The sequence below is a fragment of the Bombina bombina genome, chromosome 1 (assembly GCF_027579735.1).
Source record: "Bombina bombina isolate aBomBom1 chromosome 1, aBomBom1.pri, whole genome shotgun sequence".
In the NCBI taxonomy this organism is placed as follows: domain Eukaryota; kingdom Metazoa; phylum Chordata; class Amphibia; order Anura; family Bombinatoridae; genus Bombina; species Bombina bombina.
The window spans coordinates 747,015,609-747,030,155 of record NC_069499.1 but is presented as its reverse complement, the minus strand read 5'-3'; the positions used below and the strand labels follow the sequence as shown (position 1 = coordinate 747,030,155).

General features: G+C 43.1%; 1 protein-coding gene across 1 annotated transcript in view; it reads left to right on the top strand.

Moving 5' to 3' along the window:
• The window catches only part of SLC9A6 (solute carrier family 9 member A6), a 227,520-nt gene that overhangs the window by 32,457 nt on the left and 180,516 nt on the right, over window positions 1–14,547 (top strand). Inside the window, exon 2 of the mRNA XM_053699267.1 lies at window positions 8,340–8,539. Within this exon, the coding sequence (XP_053555242.1) occupies window positions 8,340–8,539 (200 nt within the window). The remainder of the gene's footprint in view (window positions 1–8,339; window positions 8,540–14,547) is intronic.

The following is a 14,547-nucleotide window of genomic DNA, read 5'->3' as shown; positions in this document are numbered from 1 at the left end:
TTCACCCTTGGTTACTCCTTTCTCGTTGATTCTTGGTCGAATGACTGGGACTGACGTAGAGGGGAGGAGCTATATGCAGCTCTGCTGGGTGAATCCTCTTGCATTTCCTGTTGGGGAGGAGTTATATCCCAGAAGTAATGATGACCCGTGGACTGATCACACAACAGAAGAAAGGAATTTATCAGGTAAGCATAAATTATGTTTTTTTACCTCAGGCAGAAATTAGAAGAAGAATTTGCCTGAGGTTTTTGATGATCTTAGCAGGTTGTAACTAAGGTCCACTGCTGTTCTCACACATAACTGAAGAGTATGGGGAAACTTCAGCTGGGAGAACGGCCTGCAGAATTAACTGCCCTGAGGTATGTTCAGTATATTATTTTCTAGAGGATGATAAGAACTAGAAAATGCTGACAGTGCCTGATATAGTTAAGGTAAGCCTGATTGCAGTTATTTAATAAACGACTGGCATCATGCTTGCAGTAAGGGTAATTTTCATATTACTTTCTATTATGGCTTAGTATGTAAAACATTTGCATATATATATAAAGAACGTTTTTTACTGAGGTGATAAATCTTTATTTGGGGCCTAGTTTCCACATGGCTGTTATTTTACTCCTTGGAATAGTTTTTTAAGGCCCTCTGACTTTGAGTGCAGAGGGGCCTATTTTTGCGCTCTAATTGCGCAGTTGTTTTTACATTCTGAGACATCCAGCTTCCCTGAAGGAGTCCCCTGACATATTGGATCTCTGTAAAGGGTTTTTGTGCCTACAAAAGTCGTTTTATGGGAAGGTAGGAGCCACAGTAGAGCTGTGGCAGTTTGCTTGTGACTGTTATAACGGTTATTACCGTTTTTTTGCTTCGTTTTTGAACCTGAGGGGTTAATCATCCATTTGCAAGTGGGTGCAATGCTATTTTAGTCTATTATATACACTGTAAAAATTTCATAGAGTTAACTGCTTTTTTCACTGTTTTGCAGTTTTTGTGTTTGTTTTTTTTCCCTTAAAGGCACAGTACCGTTTTTTTATATTCTGCTTTTTCACATTAATTAAAGTGTTTTCAAAGCTTGCTGGTCTCATTACTAGTCTGTTAAACATGTCTGACATAGAGGAAACTCCTTGTTCATTATGTTTAGAAGTCATTATGGAACCCCCTCTTAGAATGTGTACCAAATGCACTGATCTTACTATAAGTTATAAAGATCATATTCTGGCTTTAAAAGATTTATCACCAGATGAAATTGACAAGGGGGAAGTTATGCCGACTAACTCTCCCCACGTGTCAGAGCCTTTAACTCCCGCTCAAGGGCGCCAAGTACATCTAGCGCGCCCATTGCGTATACTTTACAAGACATGGCGGCAGTTATGAATCATACTCTTACAGAAGTATTGTCCAAACTGCCAGGGTTACAAGGAAAGCGAGACAGCTCTGGGGCTAGAACAAATACAGAGCTCTCTGACGCTTTAGTAGCTATGTCTGATATACCCTCACAATGTGCAGAAGCCGAAGAAGGAGAGCTTCTATCTGTGGGTGATTTTTCTGACTCAGGGAAGACACTTCAACCTGATTCTGATATGTCTACATTTAAATTTAAGCTTGAACACTTCCGTATGTTGCTCAGGGAGGTTTTAGCAACTCTGGATGACTGTGACGCCATTGTAGTCCCAAAGAAATTGTGTAAATTGGATAAATACTACGCAGTGCCTGTTTACACTGATGTTTTTCCAATACCTAAGAGGTTTTCAGAAATTATTACTAAGGAATGGGATAGACCAGGTGTACCGTTCTCTCCCCCTCCTGTTTTTAAAAAGATGTTTCTCATAGATGCCGCTACACGGGACTTGTGGCAAACGGTCCCTAAGGTGGAGGGAGCAGTCTCTACTAAAAGCGAAGCGTACAACTATCCCTGTCGAGCACAGTTGTGCTTTTCTAGATCCAATGCACAAAAAATTAGAGGGTTACCTTAAGAAAATTTTTATTCAACAAGGTTTTATTCTCCAGCCCCTTGCATGCATTGCCCCTGTCACTGCTGCTGCGGCCTTCTGGTTTGAGTCTCTAGAAGAGGCTCTACAGGTAGAAACCCCATTGGATGATATCCTTGACAAGCTTAAAGCTTTTAAGCTAGCCAATTCATTTGTTTCTGACGCTGTTGTTCATTTAACCAAACTAACGGCTAAGAACTCAGGTTTTGCTATTCAGGCATGTAGGGCGCTATGGCTTAAATCCTGGTCAGCTGACGTTACTTCAAAGTCTAAGCTTCTCAACTTTCCCTTCAAGGGGCAGACCCTATTCGGGCCTGGACTGAAGGAGATCATTTCTGATATTACTGGAGGAAAAGGCCACGCCCTTCCCCAGGATAGGTCCAACAAATTAAGGACCAAACAGACTAATTTTCGTTCCTTTCGAAACTTCAAGAGTGGCGCAGCTTCAACTTCCTCTAATACAAAACAAGAGGGAAATTTTGCCCAGTCCAAGCCGTTCTGGAGACCTAACCAGGCTTGGAACAAAGGAAAGCAGGCCAAAAAACCTGCTGCTGCCTCTAAGACAGCATGAAAGATTAGCCCCCGATCCGGTAACGGATCTAGTAGGGGGCAGACTTTCTCTCTTCGCCCAGGCTTGGGCAAGAGATGTCCAGAATCCCTGGGCGTTGGAAATCGTGTCCCAGGGATATCTTCTGGACTTAAAAGCTTCTTCCCCAAAAGGAAGATTTCATCTCTCAAAATTATCTGCAAACCAGATAAAGAGAGAGGCATTCTTACATTGTGTTCAAGACCTCCTAGTTATGGGAGTGATCCACCCAGTTCCAAAGGAGGAACAGGGGCAAGGCTTCTATTCAAATCTGTTGTGGTTCCCAAGAAAGAGGGAACCTTCAGACCAATCTTAGATCTCAAGATCCTAAACAAATTCCTCAGGGTCCCATCCTTCAAGATGGAGACTATTCGAACCATCCTACCTATGATCCAGGAGGGTCAATATATGATTACCGTGGACTTAAAGGATGCTTATCTGCACATTCCGATACACAGAGATCATCATCGGTTTCTCAGGTTCGCCTTCCTAGACAGGCATTACCAGTTTGTGGCTCTTCCCTTTGGATTAGCTACGGCACCAAGAGTCTTTACGAAGGTTCTGGGGTCACTCCTAGCGGTCCTAAGGCCACGGGGTATAGCAGTAGCCCCTTACCTAGACGACAATCTAATACAGGCGTTGAATTTTCAAATCGCCAGGTCCCATACAGACATTGTTCTGGCATTCCTGAGGTCTCATGGGTGGAAAGTGAACGAAGAAAAGAGTTCTCTATCCCCTCTCACAAGAGTTTCCTTCCTAGGAACTCTGATAGATTCTGTAGAAATGAAGATTTACCTGACAGAGGCCAGGTTGTCAAAACTTCTAAATTCCTGCTGTGTTCTTTATTCTACTTCTCGCCCTTCAGTGGCTCAGTGTATGGAAGTTATCGGCTTAATGGTAGCGGCAATGGACATAGTGCAGTTTGCCCGCCTACATCTCAGACCGCTGCAACTCTGCATGCTCAGTCAGTGGAATGGGGATTACACAGATTTGTCCCCTCTACTAAATCTGGATCAAGAGACCAGGGATTCTCTTCTCTGGTGGCTATCTCTGGTCCATCTGTCCAAGGGTAGATTGGACAATAGTAACGACAGATGCCAGCCTTCTGGGCTGGGGTGCAGTCTGGAACTCCCTGAAAGCTCAGGGCTTGTGGACTCAGGAGGAGAAACTCCTTCCGATAAACATTCTGGAACTAAGAGCGATATTCAATGCTCTTCAGGCTTGGCCTCAGCTAGCTGCGGTCAGGTTCATCAGATTTCAGTCGGACAAAATCACGACTGTAGCCTACATCAACCATCAAGGGGGAACAAGGAGTTCCCTAGCAATGTTGGAGGTTTCAAAAATAATTCTATGGGCAGAGGTTCACTCTTGCCATCTATCAGCTATCCATATCCCAGGAGTAGAGAACTGGGAGGCGGATTTTCTAAGTCGACAGACTATTCATCCGGAGGAGTAGGAACTCCATCCGGAGGTGTTTGCACAGTTGATTCAACTTTGGGGCAAACCAGAACTGGATCTCATGGCGTCTCGTCAGAACGCCAAGCTTACTTGTTACGGATCCAGATCCAGGGATCCCAAGGCAGCGCTGATAGATGCTCTAGCAGCGCCTTGGTCTTTCAACCTGGCTTATGTGTTTCCACCGTTTCCTCTGCTCCCTCGTCTGATTGCCAAGATCAAGCAGGAGAGAGCTCTGGTGATTTTGATAGCACCTGCGTGGTCACGCAGGACTTGATATGCAGTTCTGGTGGACATGTCATCCCTTCCACCATGGACTCTACCGCTGAGACAGGACCTTCTACTTCAGGGTCCTTTCAACCATCCAAATCTAATTTCTCTGCGTCTGACTGCTTGGAGATTGAACGTTTGATTTTATCAAAACGTGGTTTCTCCGAGTCGGTCATTGATACCTTAATTCAGGCTCGAAAGCCTGTCACCAGGAAAACCTATCATAAGATATGGTGTAAATATCTTCATTGGTGTGAATCCAAGGGTTACTCATGGAGTAAAGTCAGGATTCCCAGGATATTATCTTTTCTCCAAGAAGGATTGGAGAAGGGATTGTCAGCTAGTTCCTTAAAGGGACAGATTTCTGCTCTGTCTATTCTTTTGCACAAGTGTCTGGCGGATGTTCCAGACGTTCAGGCGTTTTGTCAGGCTTTAGTTAGAATCAAGCCTGTGTTTAAACCTGTTGCTCCACCTTGGAGTTTAAATTTAGTTCTTCAAGGAGTTCAGTTTGAACCTCTGCATTCCATATATATCAAGCTTTTATCTTGGAAAGTTCTGTTTCTGGTAGCTATCTCTTCGGCTCGAAGAGTTTCAGAGTTATCTGCCTTGCAGTGTGATTCCCCTTATCTGATCTTCCATGCAGATAAGGTAGTTTTGCGTTCCAAACCTGGGTTTCTTCCTAAGGTGGTATTTAATAAGAATATCAATCAGGAGATAGTTGTTCCGTCACTGTGTCCTAATCCTTCTTCAAAGAAGGAATGTCTTTTACACAATCTTGATGTGGTTCATGCTTTAAAGTTTTATTTACAAGCTACTAAAGATTTTCGTCAAACATCTGCATTGTTTGTTGTCTACTCTGGACAGAGGAAAGGCCAAAAGGCTTCAGCAACTTCTCTTTCTTTTTGGTTAAGAAGTATAATCCGCTTAGCTTATGAGACTGCTGGCCAGCAGCCTCCTGAAAGAATTACAGCTCATTCCACTAGAGCTGTGGCTTCCACATGGGCTTTTAAAAATGAGGCTTCTATTGAATAGATTTGTAAGGCGGCGACTTGGTCTTCGCTTCATACTTTTTCTAAATTCTACAAATTTTATACTTTTGCTTCTTCAGAGGCTATTTTTGTGAGAAAGGTCTTACAGGCAGTGGTGCCTTTCGTTTAAGCGCCTGCCTTGTCCCTCCGTTCATCCGTGTCCTATAGCTTTGGTATTGGTATCCCACAAGTAATGGATGAATCCGTGGACTGGATACACCTTACAAGATAAAACAAAATTTATGCTTACCTGATACATTTATTTCTCTTGTGGTGTATCCAGTCCACGGCCCGCCGTGTCATTTTAAGGCAGGTGTTTTTTATTTTTAAACTACAGTCACCACTGCACCCTATAGTTTCTCCTTTCTCTTGCTTGTCTTCGGTCGAATGACTGGAGGTGGCAGTTAGGGGAGGAGCTATATAGACAGCTCTGCTGTGGGTGATCCTCTTGCAGCTTCCTGTTGGGAAGGAGAATATCCCACAAGTAATGGATGAATCCGTGTACTGGATACACCACAAGAGAAATAAATTTATCAGGTAAGCATAAATTTTGTTTTTATTGTGTGTGATAGTTCTTTATAGGGCTTAGCGACACAGGGTGCCCTAAAGTGTAGTGCGTAGCTTATTTATGTTCCCTTGTTTACTATTTAATTTCCTCTTTTGTTGTTCCCGCTTAGGCATCCATTTTACCTCTTAGCGCTCTTCAGGTTATTTTTAATGTGCTGTGAATACTTTACATCTTTGGGTGTCTGATTGTACAGCAGTATCGGCATGTGTATCAAGCTTTTCTTAGAAGCTAATACTTATACTGCGCCCCATTAGCTTCGTAAGTTGCTACTCCCCCTCTCTCGCTGTTGTGCCTAATCACACCGGAGCAACTTGTTATGTTAAAAAGAGTAGATCTGAGGCGAGGCACTTATGTTAAGGGTATGGGGTCGTTGCATTCTACTTGCCTCTATTGAGATCAGTTCCCGCTCCGTCCGTCTCTATGCTGGGATATGCGCCACTGCTTAAGGCCTAATGGCTTCCGCTCACATGTTTGCCCGGGTCTTGTACTCTGCAGCGCACACTCTTAAAAGCTGTCCTCCTCCTGTGCACTAGGCTTCACACGTTTAGATGAGGCTCTGGTGTGTGGAATTGCACTCTATTGCGGCTATAACATGCTTTGGAAGTGACTGCTGGCCCGGAGCTTTCTCAATGTGCAGCCATGTCCGACGGTGGCTGGCTCCGCCCCCCCTTTCTTTTTGCAATTTTATGTCCCATTAACTATAATTACTAAGACAGAATCTAAAATATATAAAAACAAAGGTGACATTTCTTTATAACATAAAAAACAAAACTAACTAAACAGTTGCTCAAACTTACTAAAACTAAGCTGAATTGAATGTAGATAAACTAATGAAATAAAAACAAATTTGAAAATCTGAAACTATTATAACCCTGGTGCTTGAGAAAAACTGAGCAGGTAACCTCTCAGTTTCAGATCTTTTAGGTTCCAAGCCATGATTTTAGAAAACAATGGCTCCTGAAGTTTTTGTCCTGTGAAATGATGTCCAACTAGAGTGCAATAGTTTATTTCATTGTGTTTTGTGATATACCTATGCACCCGTTGTGTCTTTTATTTTTTGAGTTTTAAATATTTTATTAAAGATAATAAAATCACAATACATGGTTTAAATAAACGTTTCAGTAACAAGACAATGTTACATACAAGTAAACAATATTGGGTTACTCAAAATCCACTAGGCATACAGTAAATAACGTAAATACGTGGGGACTCGTGGTAAATTTTGCACATCATAGACTGGTGTCCCTATTATATCTCGGGCTAAATAGGTGGGGGTGGAAAGGAAAATTGCTCGGGTTGTTAGGGCCCTCCACGAGACTTCGCATAGAGGGCTCAGACATAGTCACATGGATTTCAGGTAGAATAGTTTAAAGGTAAATTGAAAACAAGGAGAGGGTTTACAGTCCCTCTCAAGCTCACATAAGTATATATGTATGGGAAGAGAAGGGGGGAGCATAAAGGTTAGGGGGGGTGAAACAAGAAGGATGGGGGGGGTGCTTGATATTTGAACTAGGTCAATTTTTGAAGGTCCTTATTGTCCACAGGGACCAGGTCTCAAATTAAGTATCATTAGAGGTTACATTAGGCTTCCAGTCAGTGTCATAATGTTCCTTCCAGTCTGACCATACCAATTCAAATAAGGCAGAATTGTTTAATTTATAAAATATTTCCTTCTCCATGCTATATATATATGCCATGGTGTTGCAAACCATGGCCCAGCTTTTCCATGAACAGGCTATAGCATGTTTGATGGTCGTAAATAGGTATATGGAAATGTATGCTTGATGTTTGGGTAAAGCATGAAGGTGTAGGTGCAGGAGGGCTGGAGCGCGTGACCTAGAGAGGGAAATTCCAATACGAGAAAGAAATGTTGCCGCCACAGAGGCTGAATCACGGGGCACTCCCACCAGATATGCAGCGCATTACCTCTGTGTCCGCATTTCCTCCAACACTCGGGAGATGCACTCGGGAACATCTTCGCTAACCTAGTAGGTACATATTACCAATGGGATAGAAATTTGAAATATACTTCATATAGCGTTGTGCAGTGAATAGCCTTCTGAGTCAAAGAAAAGGCACGCTCCCACCTTTCAGGTAGGACCCGCAAGCTTAACAATGTCTCCCATCGAGCCAAATGGGCTGGCGTTTCAGGACTTTGTGATCCGCTTAGGAATCTATAATGTAGGGTGAGAGGCCTACAGAGCCTGGCCCCCTGAGCCCAATTAGTCTCCCACAAGGTTAACGGGCGGGAAAGATTCGGTTTGAATCCCCAGCTATGCAGGAAGCTCTTAATTCTGTGGAACTTAAAGGCAAATAGAGTGCTCCTGCTCCATCGCCTATTTGGGTAAGCTGCTTGTAAGAATCTCGCGAGGTCGTAGACCACAGGTCCGACACTAGGTTGAGCCCATTGTGTCTTTTTAATACGTGTTTTTTATTTATTTTTTGTTCCCCAGGACTGCTTGTTGGTGTTGTGTTACGCTATGGAATCCACGTTCCCAGTGATGTAAGCAACGTGACCATGAGCTGTGAGATGCAAACTAGCCCAGCCACCCTACTAGTGAATGTCAGTGGGAAGTTTTATGAATATACACTGAAAGGAGATATTAGCTCAAAGGAACTGAATTATGTGCAAGACAATGAGATGCTCAGGAAGGTAAGAAGGCAGAATATGCCTCAGTTGTTATATGCAAAAAGTATTAAAAAAAAAAAAAAAAAAAAAAGGCTTAGCAACAAAGGGGTTTATGTGCTGCATATTTTACCTGCTGGAATGTTTTAAATTATTTACAAATATTTAGTTTACCTTTTTTTTATTTTGTCATTTGAAGTAGCTGATTTTGCCTATTGAAACCACCAACTATACTGAACAATTTAATACAGCATGATAGGCCTTGGAAAAGCGATGCAAACAAGAGACCAAGGCAATAATCAGCCTCTTGGTTAGTAAGGTAGAGCTCAGCCCATTTTAAAGGATATTATTGCAGCAGTTTTGAATACAATGAACTCTTTTATAAGCTGCATGAATGAGTACATTGTCCCTTTTTAACTTAGACAGGTGGGCCCCCAAAGTACGGTTATCTGATGTTACATACATTCCAAAGCAGTCCCTTTCTTTAGGAGAAACTATTAAAGGGAACTTTGTTTATCAGTACTATCCGACCTTTGGGTAAACCATATTTGTCACCAGGGATTTTCTATAGACTTTTTTTCTGGTCTTGTTATCTGTTCTTATTTCTCCTACATTGGTGTGTCCGGTCCACGGCTTCATCCTTACTTGTGGGATATTCTCATTCCCTACAGGAAGTGGCAAAGAGAGCACAACAGCAGAGTTGTCCATATAGCTCCCCCTCTAGCTCCGCCCCCCAGTCATTCTCTTTGCCGCTCTGTACAAGAAGCATCTCCACGGGGGTGGTAAAGAGTATGTGGTGTTAGTTGTAATTTTTTATTTCTTCTATCAAGAGTTTATTTTAAAATAGTGCCGGTTTGTACTATTTACTCTGCAACAGAAAATGAAGAAGATTTCTGTTAAAGAGGAGTATGATTTTAGCACCAGTAACTAAAATCCATTGCTGTTCCCACGCAGGACTGTTGAAACCAGAGAACATCAGTTGGTGGGAACAGTTTGCAGGCTTATCTGCTTAAGGTATGATCAGTCATTTTTCTAACAAGACCATGTAATGCTAGAAGACTGTCAGAAATTCCCTCTGGGATAGGTAAGCCATTTTTTCTTAGACTCTGTATAAAATGATTGCTTATATTTAGGGCTCTATGCTGGTTGACACTATTGTGGGCTTTAAAATCGATTGCTTTTTAGCATGTTTTTCACTATAAATAAGGTGTTTTTTCAGACTTTAAAACACTTTTGGGGTTTAATTTCGGCCTGGCACTTATTTGGACACCTAAATCTAGTCAGAAAGGCCCCTCCACTCTGGAATGAAGAGGGAGGAGACCTCATTTTCAGGCCTCAACTGCGCAGTTGATTTTGCCTAGGCAGTCCATGCAGCTTCATGTGGGGCATCAGAAGGATTCCAGAGAGGCTTATTTCCTACTAAAATAATCCCTAAGCAAGGTAAAGACTACAGGGGAAGCTGTAGCATAGTACTGTAGTGTGTTAACCGGTTAATAAATGTTATTACCTCCGGTTTGGGCATTAAGGGGTTAATTGGTCTGAAAATTTGTGTGCAATCTTTTCAAAGCATTAAGGCTCTGTGGTGAAAATTTCATTAAAATCGGATGTATATTTCATGTTTTTTTGATGTGTCAGTAATAATGTGTGCTCTTTTATTATTTAAAGAGACAGTAACGTTATTGTCAAAAATAATTTTTATTGCATTGTATTTCTGTTTAAGCCTGTCAAACATGTCTGAATCTTCAGATAGACTATGTTCTGTATGTCCAAAGGCCAAGGTGGTTCCCCCATTAAATTTATGTGTGCAGTGTGCCATAGCGTCCAACTAGCTTAAGGACAGTACAATCACACTTAAAAATATAGCCCAAGATGATTCTTTAGCTGAAGGTAGTGAAGATAGCTTGCTTTCCTCTCCTGTGTCAACACCAGCTATGCCCGCGCAGGCGATGCCCAGTACATCTAGCGCACCAATTGCGATTATTATGCAACAATTAACATTTTTTTTTTCCGAACTACCAGCCTTTCCTAGGAAGCGTGATTGCTCAGTTTTAAACACAGACAATGAGCAAGCAGACGCAGAGGATAATTTATCTGTAGTGCCCTCACATCAAGCTGACTTGGCGGTGAGGGAGGGCCTGTCTGAAGGAGAAATTTCTGAAGGAAAAGTTTCTCAGCAGGAAGAGCCTGATACTATAACATTTAAATTTAAGCTAGAACACCTCCGCGCCCTACTTAAGGAGGTCCTAGCTGCACTTGATGATTGTGATCCTTTGGTGATCCCAGAAAAAGTGTGTAAAATGGACAATTTCCTAGAGGTCCCAGTACACACTGATGCGTTTCCGATACCTAAGATGGCGGATATAGTGACTAAGGAGTGGGAGAAGCCAGGTGTTCCTTTTGTTCCCCCTCCTATATTTAAGAAAATGTTCCCCATTGTTGACCCCAGAAGGGACGCATGGCAGACGGTCCCTAAGGTAGGGGGGGCAGTTTCAACGTTAGCTAAGCGCACAACTATTCCAATAGAGGACAATTGCGCTTTCATAGATCCTATGGATAAAAAATTAGAAGGGTTGCTTAATAAAAATTTTGTTCAGCAAGGTTTCCTTCTTCAACCAATTTCGTGCATTATTCCTGTCACCACGGCGGCGTCTTTTTGGTTCGATGAACTAGAAAATTCGCTCCAGAAGGAGACTCCATATGATGAAGTCATGGACAGAATTCACGCACTGAAGTTGGCTAATTCCTTTATTTTAGATGCCGCTTTTCAATTAGCTAAATTAGCGGCGAAAAATTCAGGTTTCGCAATAGTGGCGCGCAGGGCGCTTTGGCTAAAATCTTGGTCGGTGGATGTGTCGTCCAAATCAAAATTGCTTACTATTCCTTTCAAGGGTAAGACCCTATTCGGGCCAGAATTGAAAGAGATTATTTCAGACATCACTGGGGGAAAGGGCCATGCCCTTCCACAGGATAGACCTTTCAAAGCAAAAAATAAGTCTAATTTTCGTTCCTTTCGCAATTTCAGGAACGGACCGGCTCCTAGCTCTACAGCCTCTAGACAAGAGGGTAACACTTCCCAGCCCAAACCAGCATGGAAACCATTGCAAGGCTGGAACAAGGGGAAACAGGCCAAGAAGCCTGCTGCTGCTACCAAATCAGCACGAAAGGATAGCCCCCGATCCGGGACCGGATCTGGTAGGGGGCAGACTCTCTTCAGGCTTGGGCAAGAGATGTCCTAGACCCCTGGGCTTTAGAGATTGTCTCTCAGGGGTATCTCCTAGAATTCAAGGACCTTCCTCCGAAGGGAAGGTTTCACATGTCTCGCTTGTCTTTAGACCAGACAAAGAGACGGGCATTCTTACATTGCGTAGAAGACCTTTTAAAAATGGGAGTGATACACCCAGTTCCAAAAGCAGAACAAGGACTGGGTTTTTACTCAAACCTGTTTGTAGTTCCCAAAAAGGAGGGAACGTTCAGGCCATTTCTGGACTTAAATATCCTAAACATATTCCTCAGAGTTCCATCATTCAAAATGGAAACAATTCGAACAATGATCCAGGAGGGTCAATACATGAACCGTGGACCTAAAGGATGCATACCTGCATATTCCGATCCACAAAGTTCACCATCAGTTCCTAAGGTTCGCCTTCCTGGACAAGCGTTATCATTTTGTGGCTCTTCCCTTCAGATTGGCCACTGCTCCAAGAATTTTTACAAAGGTGTTAGGATCCCTTCTAGCAGTGCTAAGGCCAAGGGACATTGCGGTAGCACCTTACCTAGACGACATCTTAATTCAGGCGTCGTCCTTCCACAAAGCGAAGGCTCATACGGATATTGTTCTAGCCTTCCCAAGGTCTCACAGGTGGAAGGTGAACGTAGAAAAAAGTTCTCTGTCCCCGGTCACTAGGGTTCCCTTCCTGGGAACAATAATAGACTGGGTAGAAATGAAAATCTTTCTGACGGAGGTCAGGAAGTCAAAACTTTCAAATGCTTGTCGAGTTCTTCATGCCATTCCTCAGCCTTCTGTGGCTCAGTGCATGGAGGTAATCGGTCTAAAGGTTGCGGCAATGGACATAGTCCCTTTTGCCAGAATTCATCTAAAGACCATTGCAACTGTGCATGCTCAAGCAGTGGAATGGGGATTATGCAGATTTGCCTCCCCAGATACAAATGGACCAGGAAACCAGAGACTCGCTCCTCTGGTGGTTGTCTCAGGATCACCTGTCTCAGGAAATGAGTTTCCGCAGACCAGAGTGGATCATTGTCACGACCGACGCCAGTCTCTTAGGATGGGGCACGGTCTGGGACTCCCTGAAAGCTCAGGGTTTATGGTCTCGGGAAGAATCTCTTCTCCCGATAAACATTTGGGAACTGAGAGCGATATTCAATGCGCTCCTGGCTTGGCCTCAACTAGCGGAGGCCAAATTCATAAGATTCAGTCGGACATCATGACGACTGTAGCGTACATCAATCATCAAGGAGGAACAAAGAGTTTCCTGGCGATGAGAGAAGTATCCAAGATCATCAAATGGGCGGAGGATCACTCCTGCCATCTATCTGCAATTCACATCCCAGGAGTAGACAACTGGGAGGCGGATTATCTGAGTCGTCAGACTTTCCATCCGGGGGTGTGGGAACTTCACCCGGAGGTTTTTGCCCAGTTAACTCAACTATGGGGCATTCCAGATCTGGATCTGATGGCGTCACGTCAGAACTCCAAGGTTCCACGCTACGGGTCCAGGTCCAGGGATCCATCTATTCTCCTCCCCAGGCTAGTAGCCAGGATCAAACAGGAGAAGGCTTCGATAATTCTAATAGCTCCTGCATGGCCACGCAGGACTTGGTATGCAGACCTGGTGAATATATCATCGGCTCCACCATGGAAGCTACCTTTGAGACAGGACCTTCTAGTACAAGGTCCATTCGAACATCCAAACCTAGTTTCTCTGCAACTGACTGCTTGGAGATTGAACGCTTGATTCTATCTAAGCGTGGGTTTTCGGAATCAGTTATAGATACTCTGATTCAGGCTAGAAAGCCTGTAACCAGGAAAATTTACCATAAGATATGGCAGAAATATCTCTATTGGTGCGAATCCAAGGGTTACTCATAGAGTAAAATTAGGATTCCAAGGATTATTTCCTTTCTCCAAGAGGGATTGGAGAAAGGTCTGTTAGTTCTTAAAAGGACAGATATCTGCTCTGTCTGTCTTGTTGCACAAATGTCTGGCGGCCGTGCCAGATGTTCAGGCGTTCGTACAGGCGTTAGTCAGAATCAAGCCTGTCTACAGACCTGTGACTCCTCCATGGAGTCTAAATTTAGTTCTTTCAGTTCTTCATGGGGTTCCGTTTGAACCTTTACTTTCCATAGATATTAAGTTTCTATCTTGGAATTTTTTTTTTTTTTGGTTGCTATTTCTTCTGCTAGAAGAGTTTCTGAATTGTCTGCTTTGCAGTGTAATTCACCCTATCTGGTGTTTCATACAGATAAGGTAGTTTTACATACCAAGCCTGGTTTTCTTCCAATAGGAATATTAACCAGAAAATAGTTGTTCCTTCTCTGTGTCCTAATCCAGTTTCTAAAAAGGAACGTTTGTTACACAATCTAGATGTGGTTCGTGCTTTAAAATTCTATCTAGAAGCAACAAAGGATTTCAGACAGACATCTTCTTTGTTTGTCTTCTATTCTGGTAAGAGAAGAGGTCAGAAAGCTACTGCTACCTCTCTTTCCTTCTGGCTAAAAAAGCATCATCCGGCTTATGAGACTGCTGGACGGCAGCCTCCTGAACGAATGGGCTTTCAAGAACGAGGCTTCTGTTGAACAGATCCGTAAGGCAGTGACTTGGTCTTCACTGCATACTTTTGCCAAATTTTACAAATTCGATACTTATGCTTCTTCGGAGGCTATTTTTGGGAGAAAGGTTTTACAAGCAGTGGTGCCTTCCGTTTAGGTTACCTGACTTGATCCCTCCCTTCATCCGTGTCCTAAAGCTTTGGTATTGGTTACCACAAGTAAGGATGAAGCCGTGGACCGGACAC